The following is a 19,034-nucleotide window of genomic DNA, read 5'->3' on the forward strand; positions in this document are numbered from 1 at the left end:
TTTAAATGATTATAGTATATGTGCTTACAGTATATTTATAGTAGATTATCCTCAATATGCATTTATTTTAAGATATACTATAATATGCTTATTAAAAGTATACTTTTCACAAAAACTATTTAAAATATGTTCAAGTATATATTTTTGTAAGTATGTTAATGTCTATTTTATTGAAGTTTCACTTAAGTACTACTTCCTAAAAGTACACTTTTCTTCAGTGCATTTATAGTATAAGGCTGAAAAAATATACCGAAAAAGCATTATACTTAAAGTTTGCTTTAGTATACTTTTTAAGTATACTATTTTGAATATGTTCCTGGATGCTATTAGTAATATACTTCTTAATATTATACTTGTAATATACTTGTTTTAAAGTGCATTCAATATATATTTCTACAAAGCACATTAAATACTAACATAAATTAAATTGTAATTTAGCACATTTCTTTTTAAGTTTACTATTGTGCTTTGTAGAAATATATATTAAATTAAATTTTTGTTTAGTTCACTTTTAACAAATGTGCTAAATGACAAATTAATTCATGTTGACATTTAATGTGCATTGTAGAAATATATTTTTGAATGCACTCTGATTATATTTGCTAAATATATTTTTGCAAAAATGCATTGTTAGTATGCTTTGACAAAAGTTCAAATTGACAATTAACATACTTATTGTGCTAAAAGTATACTTTAGCACAAAAAAAATACATTTTTTTTTCACTTGGGATAGCACTGATTTATGGAAAAAAATGCGGAAAAAATGAGTTACGGTAGTTAGTTTCTGCCCGACAGCAACGATAAAGTTATGAAATATTCATATTCATATTTTTTGTATAGTTATGTTATTTGTCATATCTGCCCTGTGCAATCTCTGTTTATGAAGCCTAAATGCCAAACAGAAATGTAATTTTCTATTCATTATGTTCCAATGTTCAATGCCACAAGTTGTTAATTGATTGATTGACAGACAGGGCCTAACCTGCATCTGGAGCTGGGCCAGGGTGTTATGGGAGCCCAGGTGGTGGTGAAGGGGCCCCGGAGCCCCCAAGACGCTGCCGGGGGAGCCTGAGGCCCCCGGACCCCCAGGATGGGACAGCTGATGATGTGGGATGCCCTGGAACGCTCCCAGCTGGTGGCCCGGTACCGTCTCCACCATTAGAGAGCCTGAGGGCGTGTGCGCACACGCACACGCACACACACACACACACACACACACACACACACACACACACACAGGTGGAAAGATATTCCAATTAAATCTTTAGTTTGGAAGAAGTGTGCTACATACTAATCACACACCAAGAAAACTAAATACTATCTGACAATAGCTGACGATGCTATCACAACATCACCTGTATGGCCATCACTACAATATGAAATTATACTATATTATATAACTAACATAAGAATTAATATTGCATTTGTTTCTGCAATGCAGCATGTTTCTGTGCAGTCACATCATGTCATACTATGAACTAAACGTCAAATCAATTAGAGCCGTTATGCTAACTGATACACCGTTGTTATTATGTCGTAGGTGCTTCTTATAAAGTCAGGAAATTAGAAAAAAACATTCTCAAATGACAAAGAGACAGCGTTGATTTAACCCTGATGGAGTAAAAACATGTACTGTATGTTCGTAGGTTTGACAGAACATAATCGTCAAATATGTTGCAGAAACTTGTATCTCCATCTTTAAACGTTTTATGTATTATTTTGTAAATGAATGCCCTATTCCATCAATCAAGTGTGTGGCACAAAAGTAGTGAAAATAGCCCATCTACAAGCTCACAGCTCATGTGACTCATTGTGATCGGCTGTTTTCACTATTTTATGTTTTTTTAAATAAGAATAAAAAGGAGCAGTTTCCCACCTCGACAGCGACAAATGCATTGCATTAGCTACGATTAGGATATGGTCTATGTCGGTTGTCGGGTGGAAACTGTAATTCCAAAATAGCAAAAGTCGCAGATCTACAAGCTCAAAACGTGTCGCTTCGCGCTGTGTTTCAAGCTTGCGGATCTGCTACTTTTGTAGGGTAATTTAAAGTTAAAATATGGAGATGAGAGGTTTCTGCCGACAGCAACGATATGTAATGTATTAGCGGCCTTACCCAGGTCTATGTTGGAGGCCCAGTAGGAGGATATGTAGTGCATTAGAAGCCTTACCCAGGTCTATGTTATAGGCCCAGTAGGAGGCTATGTAATGCATTCGCTGCCTTACCCAGGTCTATATTGGAGGCCCAGTAGGAGGAACGACACTGGAACCTCACAGAGCTCTGCGGTACGAAGGAGGCGCTGCACTTGGCCCGCAGCAGGTTTCCGATCTGAAACAATATCTGTGACAGAACCTGGAGATGTTATTAAATAATTCTGACTCCTGATGGAGAGACACACACACCAGAGTATAACAGAGAGCAGTGCATGCTCTGCTTTGTGTTAGGCCTCTTTGAAGAACCCAATAGTATCATGGAAACTGTTTGGAAAGCTAAACAGGAGTCTGGTGTGAGGATGAGAGGGTAGAGGGATTCAACCAATAAAACATTATATACTTTGTTTTATATCAAATCGTGGAAATAGACGATCCACAAGCATTCGACACCTTGTGAGCGTGTAGTTATGCCATTTCCGCTGAATGTTCTCCTATTTTCGTCCAATTTCTCCTGTTTTCCCCAGGATTGGGAAGCTGGGGGTTTAGGTTAATGAACACCAGCGTCCCTATTCTAGAGACGAACATTTGCCAAAAAAATGCAGATCTACAAGCAGACTATGTTTGTCACCTTGTGGATTGGCTATTTTTTGTGAAAAGGGGGAAAAAAGACCAGCCCGACCCCAGACAGCAATAATAATGAATAATTTCCTGTATTATTAAACTAAATAAATACCTTGATTGTGTATGCAGTAATATAGCACAATTTGTTGGGCTTAAAAATGCATCTTACAGCCTGACACAGGAAATGAAAAGCCTACGATCAGGATAGACCTACATTGTTGCTATTTGAACCAATGTTTTTAAAACAAGCTTGTAAATGAATGTGGCCGTACTTTATTCGGTAGCTATTTGAACTGTGTTGGAAATAGACAGCATTAGCTGCGTGAACTCCGGGCAACTTCTCCTTCACTTGTATTGTTTTTCACTTAATCAACAGCGGTTCTTTGATCGGTCCCGAGTCCGACGGTCCATCGTTTAAAACAGTCTCTGCAAATGTGTTGGTATACGGGATGTTTAATATTCAGAGTATTCCTATGTTTGGTTGTGTGCTGCTTGAGCAGTGCGCCAGTGACCCCTTTGTTGTGACAGGATCTCTTGGCGCTGAGATCTGTCTCCCTTGCGGCCGGGCAGCATGCGGCAACAGGACCAACAGAACACATGGTCCATGTCAGACTCAGTTCACTTTGCTTCTAACTTTAAGACAGTCAATCAGCACAACTAGCCACACCTGCACATTGATTTATAACACAGATGTCGCGGTAGTTCTCTTCTAGCCTGGGCAGCATTCCTTTTCGGGTAAATGATCCGGTCGGGAGCGGAAGTAAAACAAAAAAAAAGTTGCCGGATGGGCAGAACCGGAAAGACGTCTCACCCCAAAATAGGTCCGTCCTAATAAAAACCTTGATGCGGCATAGTTTAGCTTATTTTTTTAAATGTAAATGTGCGTGCACTATCCGGAGACTATTTAGCGTCTGTATTATCCCACGGGGAAATTCTATTCCATTTAAATAGGGATTGGGGAACCAAAACAAAGCGGCACCGCAAAACCGGATGGGCAGAATCCGGAAAGAGGATTCTTTTTTTTTTTCTTTTTCAGTAGGGGTGGCCTAGACCGGATCATATGGGTCTTTAGTAACGCAGACCAGGCTTTCCTCCGAGGTGGAAAGACTGGTGATGCGAGGTTAGTTCTCTTCTGAAGAGGGATGGGGTAATTAAAGGAGAATACAAAATAAAATAAAAATCCATGATCAAAATGCGGGACATTGTTCGGTTCATGCAGGACGCAGGACTAATGTCCCATTTTCGCGACTGTCCCGCGAGATGAGGGACGGGTGGTCACCCTCGTCGCAGCCAGCGCGACGCATTGTGAGCTTTTAGATCGGCTATTTTCGGAATGCAGCAAGTATAAATCAGGCAAGAAAGTATGTAGCTGATATATTGCACTTTTACCTTAGCGCTAGGTATACTCTTAGTTGCTTGTTTTAGAATAGAATGCACTTAAGACTTCTGGTGATTAGTAGTTTTCTTGCCTACCTAAGTGACCAAATTTGACTGGGAGACAGTCATCTTTTTTTCATTTTCATTTTTTCATCATATTCATGTCATATGAAAGCAGGGAATCATAGCAAAATAATTATATATTGGTTAATAAGATTGAGTGAATAGTTTTGAAACTACAGCTTATAGAACTGAAGTCAAGTTAAAACTCTTCAGTAGAGAAAACAACACTTGAATTAGAGGTTGCTAGCCATAACATTATATCTTAGCTACATGTTTATGCATTTATTTCATATTTACATGTCGATTGAAGCTCTGACATTTATGTCTGTGAAGAGTCTAACTGGGCAATTAACTCATTTTTGAAAAGAAAAATGCTTTCCTGAAGAATGGGCACCAGCGAGATGACTGACCCCCAGACAAAAACAGTCACCTACTGTATGTTGAATGCACTTATTGTAAGTCGCTTTGGATAAAAGCGTCTGCTAAATGACTGTAATGTAATGTAATGCATTACGATGCAAATACATTTCAGTGGACTAAATCAACTGTAGATTCAGTCGACTGAAATCTTACGATATGTAGTCAACTAAACGAAACGTTATTCAAAAGACTAGGACTAAAGCTAGATGACAACGTGCTGTCAGAATGAACAGTGCTCACCAGTCTCTTACAGTACAGCAGAGCCGTGCTGCCGTTCCTGGCCGTGGCCCACTGCGTGAAGCTGATCACGTGGTCCATGTGTCTGGACAGATAGCCGATGTCCTGCTGCTGCTTCCTCAGCACGCCCTCGTGGTCCTTGGTGGCCGCCTTCACATGGGAGAGCATGGATAAAAGGTTGCTGTCGACGGGGCTAGAAACCTTGTATCTCCGTATAATGCCCTACTTTGTCATGTGACACTGTCGCTTTCATGGATTAAAGCAAAATAAAATCTCACGACTGAAAATATGTGACCAAATTTGACTGGGAGACAGTCATCTAGCATTTTTTCATTTTCAAATTTTCATGCCATATGAAAGCAGGGAATCATGGCAAAATAATTATATATTGGTTAATAAGATTGAGTGGATGAATGAATAGTTTTGAAACTACAGCTTAAAGAACTGAAGTCAAGTTAAAACTCTTAAGTAAAGAAAAAAACACTTGAATTAGCGGTTGCTAGCTCTAACCTTATATCTTAGCTACATGTTTATGCATTTATTTCATATTTACATGTCGATTTAAGCTCTGACATTTATGTCAGACATTCTCTAGTATGTGAAGAGTCTAACTGGGCTATTAACTCATTTTGGTTTTTCCATTTTGAGTTTTTTGGTCTCCCAGACAAAAACAGTCACATATGTGTATGACCAAGTCCTAATGTGCGATTTGTGAAACAACGTGAAAGGAGCCCCCCACACTCTTGCCCACTCCCTAAACAATTAACACAATATGTAAAATTATGATGCTTTGGTAATATTGTTCCTGCTGTTCTACATGCTGCCAACCAGGTGAAGAAATCACAGATTGAAGCTTTAACCGTTGGCTTTTATATGAAAAAATATCCCAGACTAATAAAGATTTTATGGAAGATGCTTCTGAACATTATTGCTAGTTTGACCACTCCAAATGCTCTAATCTAATATATACCCAAAGATAGCCCATCTACAAGCTCTCAATGCGACGCAGCACGACGCATTGAGAGCTTGTAGATCGGCATTTTTCGCTGTGCAACATGCTTCCATAGAAGACATGCTGGATTCTATGGAATCCAAATGACTGAAATCAGTCGTGGCGACTGAGAACTTCAATCTATGCGCTTTAAAGTAGTGAAAATCTACAAGCTTGTAGATCGGCTGTTTTAGAAAGATTTTGACAGTGAAAGTCTAAAATGGTGTGTCTGTGGGGTGTCGTAAACATTTAACTGATGAAAAGTATTAATGAGCTTGTGACTAGGACTAATAATAACTACATTGGGGCCATAGGAACAGATTTTTTACTTTATTTATTTATCGTCTCAATCTGTCAGTCTATGTCCAAAACTGTTACTTTTCAGGATAAAAAAAAACAGCGAAAGTAGCAGATCGACAAGCTCAAACACGCTTCGAGCTTGCAGATCTGCTACTTTTGAAGCTTTTGTGTGATGCTGTAGTATGATCAAGTAGAGCTTTGATTTATGAAAAAACTAATATGGAGATAAGAGGTTTCTGCCTGACAGCAGATATATATTTGTCAATTTCTTGAAAAGAAAAAAAAAATCTTGAAAAGAAATGGACAAAACTGTTTTGGACATACAAGGTTTCTGAAACCTGACAGTGAGGATAAGTGTCTTACAGTAAGTGGATACAGGTGCTTGGGGGTGTATGTGCTCAGGGATTCAGGGCTACAACATTAAGCTCGAGTCACTCTTGTCAAACTGTTTTTTTTTTAAGTCAACCTGTTCTTGGGTAAATCAATCGTAAACGTTATATACATCAGATTTCGTACCTCGAGTTGATTGACCAGAATCTTGCCCTTCTTGTTTATCTCGAGTATTAAACTGCAGATGGCCTTCTTTATCTCGTTGTGGACCGACGTACGGTTCTCATCGACTTGGTTCAGTCTGCAAGAGATGAAGCGGAAATGGCTTCGTTTCAATCGCTGTTCTCTTCCACTGGTTTTGTCTGCAAGCGGAATTATTCTTTGGCACTTAATTTGATATAATGTACACAATGAAAAGCCAATACATCACCCACATGCATTAATATAAATATATCTATGGTGGTCCACTTGTTTCTTTATGGAGACAGATGGTGAGATGTGATCGCATGACAGCAGAGGTTACATGGAGGTCTATAATCACTGCTACACTATCAACACACATATGCACGCAGTGGTGAAAAAAAGTACTCAAATGATTTTACTTAAGTAAAAGTATCAATACTGCAATGTAGAAGTACTCTGTTACAAGTAAAAGTCTGGAATTCAAAATTTACTTTGAGTAAAAGTACAAAAGTATTAGCATCAAAATGTACTTAAAGTACCAAAAGTAAAAGTAGTCATTATGCACAATGTCCCATTTCAAGTTTTCAAATGTATACAAATCATTTGAAAATAGCAGATCTACAAGCTCGAGCTTGTAGATCGGCTATTTTCAAATGGCCGAAATGTACATAGGGCTGAAGTGGTTAATGTATGTTTTGTAATAATAATCAAAATCTACAAAGTAACTAGTAACTAAAGTTTTCAAATAAATATAGTGGAGTAAAAGAACAATATTTGGATCCGAGATGTAGTGGAGTACAAGTAAAAGTATTGGAAATTGGAATAACTCAAGTAAAGTACAAATACCTCAATATTGTACAGTACTTAGTTACTTTCCACCACTGCATGGCATGCATGTTAGCTGTGGATTTCACATGTCTCATTAGACAATACTGGAGACTGGAAATTGTTTTCTACAAAGGAATTTCTCAAATAATTTCCCATGTTTCTTTGTTTGTGAGACAAAACAGTATTGTCTGTCTGTCTGGCTGTCTGTCTGGCTGTCTGTCTGTCTAAAACCACTTTCCCCCTGGCGTCCCTATTTTTGGGCATGTTATGACAGGCGAAAATGTTTCAATTTATTTTTACTTTTAGCATAACAGCAGATGCATTGTGAGCGTGTAGATCTGCTGTTTTCTATTATAACAAACAAACCAACAAAAAAAAACGTGTGATCGCTATAGAGACAACTGATGTCAGCATGATGGATGATGTCCTCTATATCACTGTTTCCCAAACAGTGGGTCGGGGACCCATTTGTGGGTCACGGACCCATTTTTATGGGTCACGACTAAAGCAAACATGCCATTTTTTAATAAAATAATTAGAAGAATTTGATGAATTGTAGAACAAAAAAACAAACACATCTAAGAAATTCCATGAATTAAAAATATATATACAACGCGTTTTGAGCTTGAAGATCTGCTATTTTCACTAGTTTGGGTCCCGCAGGATTTCTCTTTTGGGTCTGAAGCTAAAAAGTTTGGGAACCACTGCTCTATATATATCGCCTATTTCCCCCCAGAAATTAGAAATGTTGAATATATTTGAAACATTTTAGCAACTCAAATCTAGCAAAGGGATCTCTCTGGCACAGCATATTTCCGGCCAAATACACATTAATTTAAGGGTCCTTGACATGAAACAGTTTGAGAATCACTGACGTAGACACATACCCGTTGTTTATAGAGGTGGACACTTCCTCTATCACTCTCTTCTTCTCCTGCAGCTGTCGGGTCATGCTCTCCATGTGTTGTTTGTGGTTGTTGTAAGCATCCTCCAGGAACTGGTAGCTAAATACAAACACACGCCGTTAAAGGAGCACTTCACCCATTTTCAACCGTAGTCCAGGGAACTCCTGATTTAGAAGGCATTTGTAGAAGGTCTCAGGTCTTAATGGGTTAACAGAGGTCCTAGGTTGGGAGCGAACGTACTTGTGATCTTTGTGCTTGACCAGCTGGCAGTCGCGGCAGGTCAGCAGGTCACAGGTCTCACAGAAGAGCTTGAGAGGTTCTTGCTTGTGGAGGTCGCAGAACACCGGCCTCTTCGTAGAGACGCCGTGGGCCTCTACGGAACCAGACAACAGATTGTCAATGAACATACTGTAATGTAATGTAGCTCTGAGCGTAAGGTCAATAAGGAAGATCTCTTTTTCTCACGCTTTCATAATCATCTTCTTTACACTTGGCTCTCGTCCAAGTCCCTTCCGTTTTCCCACGCTGTCAAAATCTTTTGATTCTCAAATCTAAGTGTGGGCACTTCCTAACCAATCGAATTCTACAACCAACCTGCAGCCAGCCAATCGGCGATTGGGCTCCGTTCTTTCAAATATCACTGCCTCTGAACCTGTCATTCTCTTTTCAGCTAGCAACCCGCCTCCATTCCCAGCTCCACCTCGTTAAGTCCTGGAGCTGAAAAGGAAGGTGGTTTATCTGCACTGTCTCCACCAGCGCGTAGCCTCCAAGGGGGGTTCTCTCTCCTATCTGTAAGCTACCCACATTAAATGCTAATGGAGTCTAGTAACCAAAATCTGCACTTTATTTAATAAACATTTTGCTTGCATCAATTTGGTGTTGATCTCTGGTTATTGAATTGTATTTGTTGCATCTAGTGTGAGTGCACAGGAGCAACAACCCTTTAACCACTTAAACCCTGTATACTATACTGTACTTTGACTGGAGTCCCCCAGGGGCTCTATAGTAGGCCCCCTTCTTTTTGTCCCTCGAGGCTACACCAAATCTGTGCCGAAAATCGGCCAGCGCGACCAAAGCGAAGCGATGCAAGCGACTCAAAAGATATGTTATCCTTCGGTGGGAACACACTTTAAAGCCAAAAATAAATAAAATAGCCGATCTACAATCTCATAACACCGGCTAGACATCACTGACATGGAGTCTACGCATGGCGTACAGAGTGCAGGTATGGTGTGTGGTCTATTAGGTCTTAAAGGAAAGGCGACGATATACCTTGCAGTACTTCCTCCTTGTGCCGGATGGTGTGGTCTTTGGTGAACTTGACCCTCTGGTGGGCGTCCACGCAGGTCACACACATGTACTCCATGCACTCGGCACAGAAGCCCGCTGCCTCCGTGTTGTCATCACACGTCATGCACAGCTGAATGGAGACACACACACACACACACACACACACACACACACACACACACACACACACACACACACACACACACACACACACACACACACACACACACACACACACACACACACACACACACACACACACACACACACACACACACACACACACACACACACACACACACACACACATCAATGCCAACAGCTTCACGATGCTATTATTAGGAAACAAACTGTGAGATAGTGAAAATAGCCGATCTACAAGCTCACCGCGTGTTGTATAGCGACACGTTGTGAGCTTGTAGATGAGCTATTTTCACTACTTTTGTATGACACTCTTGTATGATGAAGTAGGGCATTAATTTATAAAAAAAACATAATAAGTTGAAATATGGAGATACAACATCTTTTTTGGGGGGTTAAAACAAGTGTTGAATAGCTCGATATTGTGAAAGTAATCATTGCTATAGTATAGAGTGTTTGTTCTGTAACAGGGCAGGGGTTTCTCTGTCTTACTAACTCTTTAGTACACAGAAAATACGTTTTCAGGTCAGGATGGATACCAATTTCATCCAATCAAGAGAGAGAGAGAACTCAAACAGAATACAGGATAAACAAGTGAAATTGGAAGTTATAGGTGGGGGGGATTTAAATTGTAATAGTTAAAGGAGTAGTTCACCCAAATAATTACTTTTTTCCTAACAATTACACACCCCATGAAGCCTTGGATTTTTTTGTTTTTGTCGCATTCCTAAGCCAATAATTTGATTACCGGCGGTCTATCCGGTAGGAGACACAAAGAGTCATGATGACTCTGAGGAAGGTCGAAAGACCGAAACGTCAGTCACTGTATGCTTGCACCTAAATAAAAAAGGCTTAAAATGTCCGTGTTGCTCCAGCGTTGATTTCTTCTGCATCTGTTGTCCCTGCCCTGTGACGCACCGGACTGGCCGTTTAAGGCTGAGGCACAACGGTAGAATCCCTTTGTTCTCAAGTCCCCTTTGAGTCTCCTACCGGATACATAAGGATCTTTATTATTACCATCAAATTATTGGCTTAGGAATGCGACAAAAACAAAAAAATCTCCATGAATTCAAGGCTTCATGGGGTGTGTAAATGATAGAAAATAAGTAATTTTTTGGGTGAACTACTCCTTTAAGGGGTTCTCTCTCCTATAGCAGTGTTTCTCGGGGTCATTCAGAGAACATCAGGGGGCACTGGAAGCAACTGGTGATGTTGGGGGGGCTTAAGGGACCTAAAGTGTGAGCTGTACACGAATGGTTACAACTGTGCTTCATGCATTAACCACTGTAGCACTATTTAGATTTAGATTTTATCATCGTTCAAAAATAGCCGATCTACAAGCTCACAACACGGCATTTTGCCGTCATCAGCTAGCTTTGAAATGTATAAAAATGAGATGTCAGGGTTAATTATGTTGGCATGGACATGCTGACGTGCTGTCGACTTCTCCCGACACCTGGAGTAACGTCATTGTGTATTCTACGTAATGACATCGTCACACAACGTCATCACAGTGTCATCATCACAACCACGTCCTTTAAATCAAACCAAACAGAACACAATTTAGCAGTTGCTGTGAACACTTCTGAATAGGCTTTGTAGCGCAGAGGATTACCAGAACCTACCTGGAACTGTGACCTACCTGGACTGGACCTTTATAAGCAATAGCTCACACATAATAAGGACTCTACTTTTACGAAGGAAGACGTAAACTAGGGTGTGAGCAATGTTCTGCTGGACGGTAAATCTGAATGGAGGACCAAAGAGATTTGATCATGCTGCCGTTGCAGTGGGGCACAAGGTGTACTCCTTTGTAGGGGTCGGTCATGGCAATATGATAGATGTACACGTCCTCAACACGCTGTCTTTACACTGGCTGAAGTTACCCCCAGTGACTGGAGGAGGAGGACGTCCCCTTGATGTTCCCTCCATGGACCACGGCCACACAGCTGTGCTGACTGAAGGCACCATCTACATTTGGGGAGGGTTTCCCTACTGCAACGAGCTTTACTCATTTGATGTCGACACCCTCGGTTGGTTCAATCCCAGGGTTTCTGGGACTGTTCCAGAGGCGAGGGGACACCACTCAGCCTGTGCCTTGGAGAAGGTCATGTATATCCATGGAGGACATATAATGACATGTACAAGCTGGACACCACCACAATGGTATGGTCTTTAATTAACACCAAAGGCACCGCATCATATGCTCCACACGACCACTCTATCACCGTCATCGGGAAAAAGATGTTTGTATTCGGGCGCGGCAACATCAGTGTGTTTGACACAGAGACCGACTGCTGGCTGAGCACGCCTTCTGCACAGCTTGGTCCAAAAGGACCCAACCCTCATTCAGCCTTTTCCTACAATGGAGAGCTGTACACATATGGCTGGACCTTAAGTCATCTGTGGAAATTCAATCCAGAGACCTTCACCTGGGAGAAGGTTCAGCCCAAGAGGCAAGGCCCGCCTAATGGGTATAGGATGGGCTGTTTTCTGGTGGGAGACCGTGTCATCCTTTTTGGAGGATCCGAAACAACCAATGACGTGTACATCTTAGACCTAAGTCCTAGTCTGAAGACGTTATGCAAACTAGCAGTTATTCTGTACGCTCTGGATCAGTCGGAACTCCCACACAACATCAGGTGGGAAATGTGGTGGGAAACAGTCCCCCCCAGGAAAAATAAACTGTCCCCTAAACAAACAAAGAAAACAAAGGGGCACGGTGGCACAGTCGGTAGTGCTGTCGCCTCACAGCTAGAAGGTCCTGGGTTCCATTCCCGCAGGGTAGAGCTTCTTATCACAATGAGTGACAGGGTTTTTTAAAAACAGGGTACAGTCAGTGCCTGGATTTTTAACCATTTTTGAACCTTTTTCAAGTAGTCACAAAATATTTTCAGTGATCACCGTCCTCACGGTGATCCCCTCATTACACACATAGAGGTCTCGTACAATCGGAGAAAAAAATTAAAAACATTCGGTAATCCGTTCCATAGTTGCAGTTGAAAATAGTCGAAAATAGTCAAAAATACATAATAAAAAACAAAAGTACACAGGAGCCGAGATACAGGCTTTTGAAGTCATAAGTTAACCAGGAAGTGGATTGGAGTCTAAATCTTCGAAAAATGATATCTCCTGATGCTGTGAAGGAAAAAAAAATAAAAAAATCCAAAAACGGTCATAACCGTTTTTGGCACACAACGCATGGCTTCTCAAAAACGGTCCGGACCGTTTTTGTCACTCAATGTGTTATTAGAGAGTTGCGCCAATGAGGGGTCAGAAACAGCGTCGGTCACGTATATGTAAATTGGATGAGATCTTACTTGGAGGGAAGAGAGCAAGTGGTTGACATCAACGGAACCATGTCCTCATCCCTCCCGGTGAGCTGCGGGGTTCCTCAAGGCAGCATTCTAGGGCCGTTACTGTTCCTACTATACATTAACGACATGAATACTGCCTGTAACTGCAAACTGTTCCTGTTCGCTGATGACTCGGCACTCCTGATCTCGGTTGAGGACAAGATGCAAGTTGAGGAAGCTCTCAGCTCCGAACTTTCCAAAATCCGTACCTGGCTTACCGATAACAAACTGTCACTACACCTTGGGAAAACTGAATCCATTCTCTTTGGGACCAAACATTCCCTCAGTAAGATGAAGGTTAATGACTTCAAGGTCAAAGTCGATGACACAATCATCTGTAGCAAAGAAGAGATTACCTATTTGGGATGTATTCTTGACAAATACCTGTCAGGTGAAAGCATGGCAACAAAGGTGGTCAAAGGAGTAAACCAGAGAACGAGATATATGGGCAGAGTTTCCTCTTTTGTCAACCCTCAGGCCCTTAGGACCCTCTCAGGGGCCCTGATTCAGCCCCTTTTTGACTATGCTTGCTCCTCTTGGTACTCCAACACCTCAGTGTCACTGAAGACTAAGCTTCAAACCTCCCAAAACAAACTGATTCGACTACTTCTCGGACTGGGGCCCATGACCCACCTCTCTCCCACTCACTTTGCCAGCCTAGGCTGGCTCAGGGTGGAAGACAGGGTTAAACAACTAAAAATGGGACTGGTCTTCAAAATTGTAAATGCAGATTTGCCCGAAATGCCCCCCATACCCGCTTATCTGTCAAAATACCTCCAAAAAGTTAGTGACACCCACAGTCACAAAACTAGAGGGAGCGTAAACAACAATCTGGTACCACCCACCCATAAAACAAACATGGGCAAATTCTCCTTCTACACCACGGCCACCGAGGTATGGAATAGCCTAACCCCATCCCTCAAAAAATGCAGTTCGTTGGGCTCATTCAAAACAGCCCTAAAAACTCATCTTTCTGGAGGCCATAAGAGGAGGTAGTACCAGTTTCCCTGTAGACCCCCCTCCCCCCTTTTTTTGTATATACTTTTATTTTATTTTTCATGATGCTTTTTTTGTACATGTTGGTATTTTTTCTCTGTTTTTTATGTTGATTTGAACAGTTTGGCTGCTATTATATATGTCTATGAAATTAATTCAAGGACCCCAACGGAAACAAGACCGCAAGGACTTTTTTGGTCGGACGTTTTAGACAAAAGTATTATAAATGTAACTGTGTTGTTTTACATTATTTTGCCTAATAAAAATTTCAATCAATCAATCAATCAATCACGTGGTTCATGTAGCTGGAAATAGTGACAAGGAGCCGTCGACTTCAATGCATTCCATGAACTTCCGGTTTAGGGATTTGTCACTATTCGCCAATGTATGTGTATGTAGAAGACCTGGCCCGAAGAAGTGAACGGAGTTGGCGTAACTCTCTAATAGATGGCACTACCGCAGGGGACGCTGTGGGTGCTGGGGGTGTGTTCTCTCCTCCGCGTCATCAGTGCCCATACCCTAGGTGGGGTTGGCGAAAGGGCCTTTCTGTGTGGAGTTTGCATGTTCTCCCCGTGTCCCCTAGGGTAGGTACCCTCACAAAAACATGCAGTAATCCTGGTCACTATACTGCCTCCCCCTGGCCAGCCGGGGCGCCTGATGGAGGGGAAGGGAACTGGTTGGAATAACGGTTCCTTCCACGTGCTACGTCCAACCAGGGAAACTCTCCCCTGTCAGGTGACAAGAAGGTCAGTTGGCTCTCATGCATTGAAGGAGACATGAGCTCGGCCCTGGGCTCCCTAGGTTGGCAGAGGGAAGGTAGTGCCCAGGATTACATAGACAATTGGCACTGGGTGTAAAAAATAGGGTTACAAAATCGTGGGATAAAAATTTAGAGAAAAAAAAAAGAAAACATAATGCGTGCGTGTCTGTATTTAACAGGGGAACCATTAATGAGAATGCTTCTTGTTCTTGTCCTGCACCAAATTAGCACACTTCGACTACTGTTTGTTGTTTGTTAAAGTTTGTTCCAATAGTTGATGTTTAACAGTAAATAATACAATGGCCTCCCTGGCCTATTTTAAGTCTATAAAATTTTACCTGGGAAATCGGCTAATAATCACATTTTTACTATCCAGTTTAATGTAAAATCTGTTGTATGGTGTACAGTGAGATGTTTTATCAATTATTATAGAGGTTAGGGCCGCTTCGCAGCCCTGCCAATCAATCAGTCAAGCTTGAGAGTCTGATTGGCCGATCAGGGAAGCCTCCTCTGCACACACGTCACGCGAAGTCCGGCATAAACGTCATGCGTCAAAGGGTCTGATAGGCACATCGGAGAATCAATCGAAACCGAGAGTCTGATCACTGAGGCGAAGTCTGCCAGATCAGGCTGAGGGTCTGATAGGGAAATCAGAGAATTAATCAGGCCGAGAGTCTGATCACTGATCGAGGTGGGGTAAGGAGCCTAAATAATAGCCAAAGCTCTGATCAACAGTCTGTGGCGGGTTTGGAGGCCAGTGGAGTGATCCTGTGCTCAGGAACCCCGGCCGAACTTCGGAGGCTTTGTCAATTATAGTAGTAGGATAAGTAACAGAATAATCAGAGCAAAAACTTGGCCTACATATTTAACACGTTCCCTCCCATTGATGCAGATCTTCTGCAATTAAAAATAAATCATGAATGATCCCTCGACTGCGAGAGAATGCTAGAACAAGAAACACATCTAGCTCGGATGTCTTCTTTTTTGGGTGAAAACCAGCCATATTCAACTGCTGATAACAACAGAATGGACGATCGCGGTTTCAACATCGAGGCTTCCGTGGGTCTCTGTGGATCGTCAAAATAAGGTAAAAAACGCTGGCAGTGGCAAAATAATTAATTAATTAATACCTGGCAGTGTTTTTTTTTTAAAGCAAGTACTCCAGTACTTTAACTCGAGAACAAATTTGATGGAGCATCTTTCACTTTCACTAGCTGAGCAATATTTGACTGGGAGTATAGCTTCATAGGTTCATGGGTTCCGTATTTGTAGTGCGCCCCCCCCCCCCATCCAGTTACTACACTGGCCCGGGGTGCAGCCTGGGGAAAGAGAAAGAGGAGGAACATAGGACTAAAACTAGGACAACAACAAAACCAGTCACACAGTGAGTCAGTCACAACAGGAGGGAGTAGAAAACCAACCACAAACAAACAACCCACAAAACAGTATCTACACTTTGACCCGAGTGCTGGGGGGTTGAGCTGGCTGTGTAACAGTTACGAACCTGGACGGTTCTCTCCACGGTGCTGCTAGGAGTCTCCACTGTGTCCTTCACAAAGAAGTTCTCCATCACGTCCACCTCCATGCACTCCTGTCTGCACACCGGACAGCGAATCACATTCACTGAGTAGAGAGAGAGAGAGAGAGAGAGGTAGAGAGAGAGAGAGAGAGAGAGAGAGAGAGAGGTAGAGAGAGAGAGAGAGAGAGAATCTACAAGTTGAATAACCCTTGGCCTTCATTATAATTTTTTATCAACACAAATTCAATCATACATACAGTATTGCATACATATTACTGTAGTGGTTCTCAAAGTGAGGTACAGGGACCCTATGGGTTACTTGCGGGGTTTCCAAATGGACACTTACAGCCAGGTCTGTAACTCTGAGAGTGTACGAATGGAACCAAATGGACCCTTAACGGACCCGTCCATTTTGGTTCCATTCGTATACACTCTCAAGAGTTATGGTGTTCCTTGAAATTGAACCACTGACTGACAGTGTGATAAAAACCGGTTCCGGAAAACGTTTTCAGATGTGATGGAACCGATTCCGGTTATTCAATGTTGGATCCGGTTCATCCGATTCCTCCGGTTCCGTATATCCCAACCCTAGCTAGCTATGGTTTTCTCTTGCGGTCTTCTAAACAAAATGTTGTCAGGACAAGTGGGTACTTGGATTCAGAAATCAGGGAAAGGGGGAACTGAAGCCAATAAAGATTGAGAACCACTGGCCTAATGAAGGGGTCTTCAACGTTTTCAGGCCAAGGACCCCCTAGCTGAGAGAGAGATGAAGCAGGGACCCCTACTCTATATTGTATAAAATTGTGTTTCAGATTAAAGTTTTTTTTTTACTTAATCTGCTATTTTCCCCTCTACACCTATAGCCTCTTTGCCAAAAATAGCCGATCTACAAGCTCTCAACGCCTCGCAGCGCGAGGCGTTGAGAGCTTGTAGATCTGCTATTTTCGGCTAATGTTCCCCTCAGAAAAGGAATTCTAGGGTTCAAGTGGTTAATGTAAAAAAAACTAAATCCTATCACACAAAGATTTGGCGGACCCCCTATAGTAGCTCTGAGGACCCCCTAGGGGTCCCGGACCCCCTGTTGAAGACCCCTGGCCTAATGCATATCAAACTGGGGGTCCTTGAAATGAAAAACGTTGAGAATCAGTGGAGTAGAAGGACTGCACTAGTGTGACGGGATAATGGTGGAAACAGTAGTAATTGACAGTTGGCCTCCATTCCTCAAGTTGCAACATGAAGAATGTGTGAGAAGATGACAGACAGACATGCAGTCAGACAAGCCAGTCCACGCACAGCATGTCTGTCTCCCAGACAGTACAGACAGACATGCAGTCAGACAAGCCAGTCAACGCACAGAATGTCTGTCTCCCAGACAGTACATTGTCTTTCACAAGTGTACACTCTGTTTCAAAAATGGTGGAAGGAAGAGCGCATGTTTTAAAGGTAGTATAAGTGAGATTTTATGGTTAAAACAAAAAGCATGTCCTGAGGCACCATTTCTACTCTACTACATCTCATAGGCAAATATTATACATTTACTCCACTACAACAATCATTTGAAAACTTTAATTATTAGTTACTTTGTAGATTTTGATTATCATTACAAAACATACATTAACCACTTCAGCCCTATATACATTTCGGCCATTTGAAAATAGCCGATCTACAAGGTCTAGCCGATCTTGTAGATCTGCTATTTTCAAAAAAATATATACATTTTATACATTTGAAAACTTGTGAAATTGGACATTCTGCATAATGAGTACTTTCTACAGTTGATACTTTAAGTACATTTTTATACCAATACATTTGTACTTTTACTCAAGTAATTTTGAATACTGAACTGTTACTTGTGTAGTGAACCTGCTCTATGGGTGACACTTGTAACATAGTATTTCTACAATAGGGAAATAGTGAGTACTTCTTCCATCCCTGAGTCTTTCACCAAATCATCACCTAAATATGACTACTATTTTGTAAACAAATGACTCACGTGGTTTGGTGTTGCCCTCGATCTGATGGGAGTTTGGGGGCGGATCAGCCATGGCCAGGTTCCTGGAGGCAGAAGGCAGGCATTTCTTACAGAAGGAATGCAGACACGGTAGAAGTTTGGGCTCCCGGCTGTGGAAGTTCAAATGGCAAACAGGACAGTGGTCCAGCAGGCTCAGACTACTGGACACCCCGCCGATGGACTTCATGTTCATGTTCTTCTCCTCATCATCATGGTTGTGCACGGGCATGCTCTCCGCTTCATTCTCCACTATGATCACAGCATCCAGGGAGTCCAGTAGTGCATGGTGTTCTCCTCCCACATCCATCTTTACAGTTAACACACCCAACCTTAAGCTGCACGTTGCTTTATGATGATGCCGTCCAACTTGACATCTATGTCATACGTTCTTGTTACATCCAACACGTTGCTTTATGATGATGTCGCCTCCTTGCAAAACATTAATATATCCACACACACTGACTGACTGACTGCCAAGCAAGGCAAGTCAGCGAGCCAGAAGAGTAAGAAGATGCATCTCTCTCTCCTAAATCCTTCACAGATTACACCTCC

The 19,034-nt window shown here is 41.8% G+C and overlaps 2 protein-coding genes across 2 annotated transcripts in view; one reads left to right on the forward strand and one right to left on the reverse strand.

The window, feature by feature from the left end:
- LOC308091249 (transcription intermediary factor 1-alpha-like) overlaps positions 1-18,782 on the reverse strand; it is a 48,219-nt gene extending 29,437 nt beyond the window's left edge. The window contains exons 1-9 of the mRNA XM_080436708.1: positions 18,465-18,782; positions 16,457-16,575; positions 9,682-9,829; positions 8,650-8,782; positions 8,392-8,508; positions 6,680-6,794; positions 4,876-5,022; positions 2,227-2,341; positions 983-1,167 (exon numbers count right to left, since the gene is read on the reverse strand). Of these exons, the coding sequence (XP_080292834.1) occupies positions 983-1,167; positions 2,227-2,341; positions 4,876-5,022; positions 6,680-6,794; positions 8,392-8,508; positions 8,650-8,782; positions 9,682-9,829; positions 16,457-16,575; positions 18,465-18,711 (1,326 nt within the window). The 5' untranslated portion in view covers positions 18,712-18,782. The remainder of the gene's footprint in view (positions 1-982; positions 1,168-2,226; positions 2,342-4,875; positions 5,023-6,679; positions 6,795-8,391; positions 8,509-8,649; positions 8,783-9,681; positions 9,830-16,456; positions 16,576-18,464) is intronic.
- The window catches only part of LOC308091248 (protein FAM180A-like), a 178,799-nt gene that overhangs the window by 59,577 nt on the left and 100,188 nt on the right, over positions 1-19,034 (forward strand). The gene's annotated exons all lie outside the window — the stretch shown is intronic.

Source organism: Gymnoscopelus braueri, assembly GCF_963280865.1.
Source record: "Gymnoscopelus braueri genome assembly, chromosome: 9".
NCBI lineage: Eukaryota > Metazoa > Chordata > Actinopteri > Myctophiformes > Myctophidae > Gymnoscopelus > Gymnoscopelus braueri.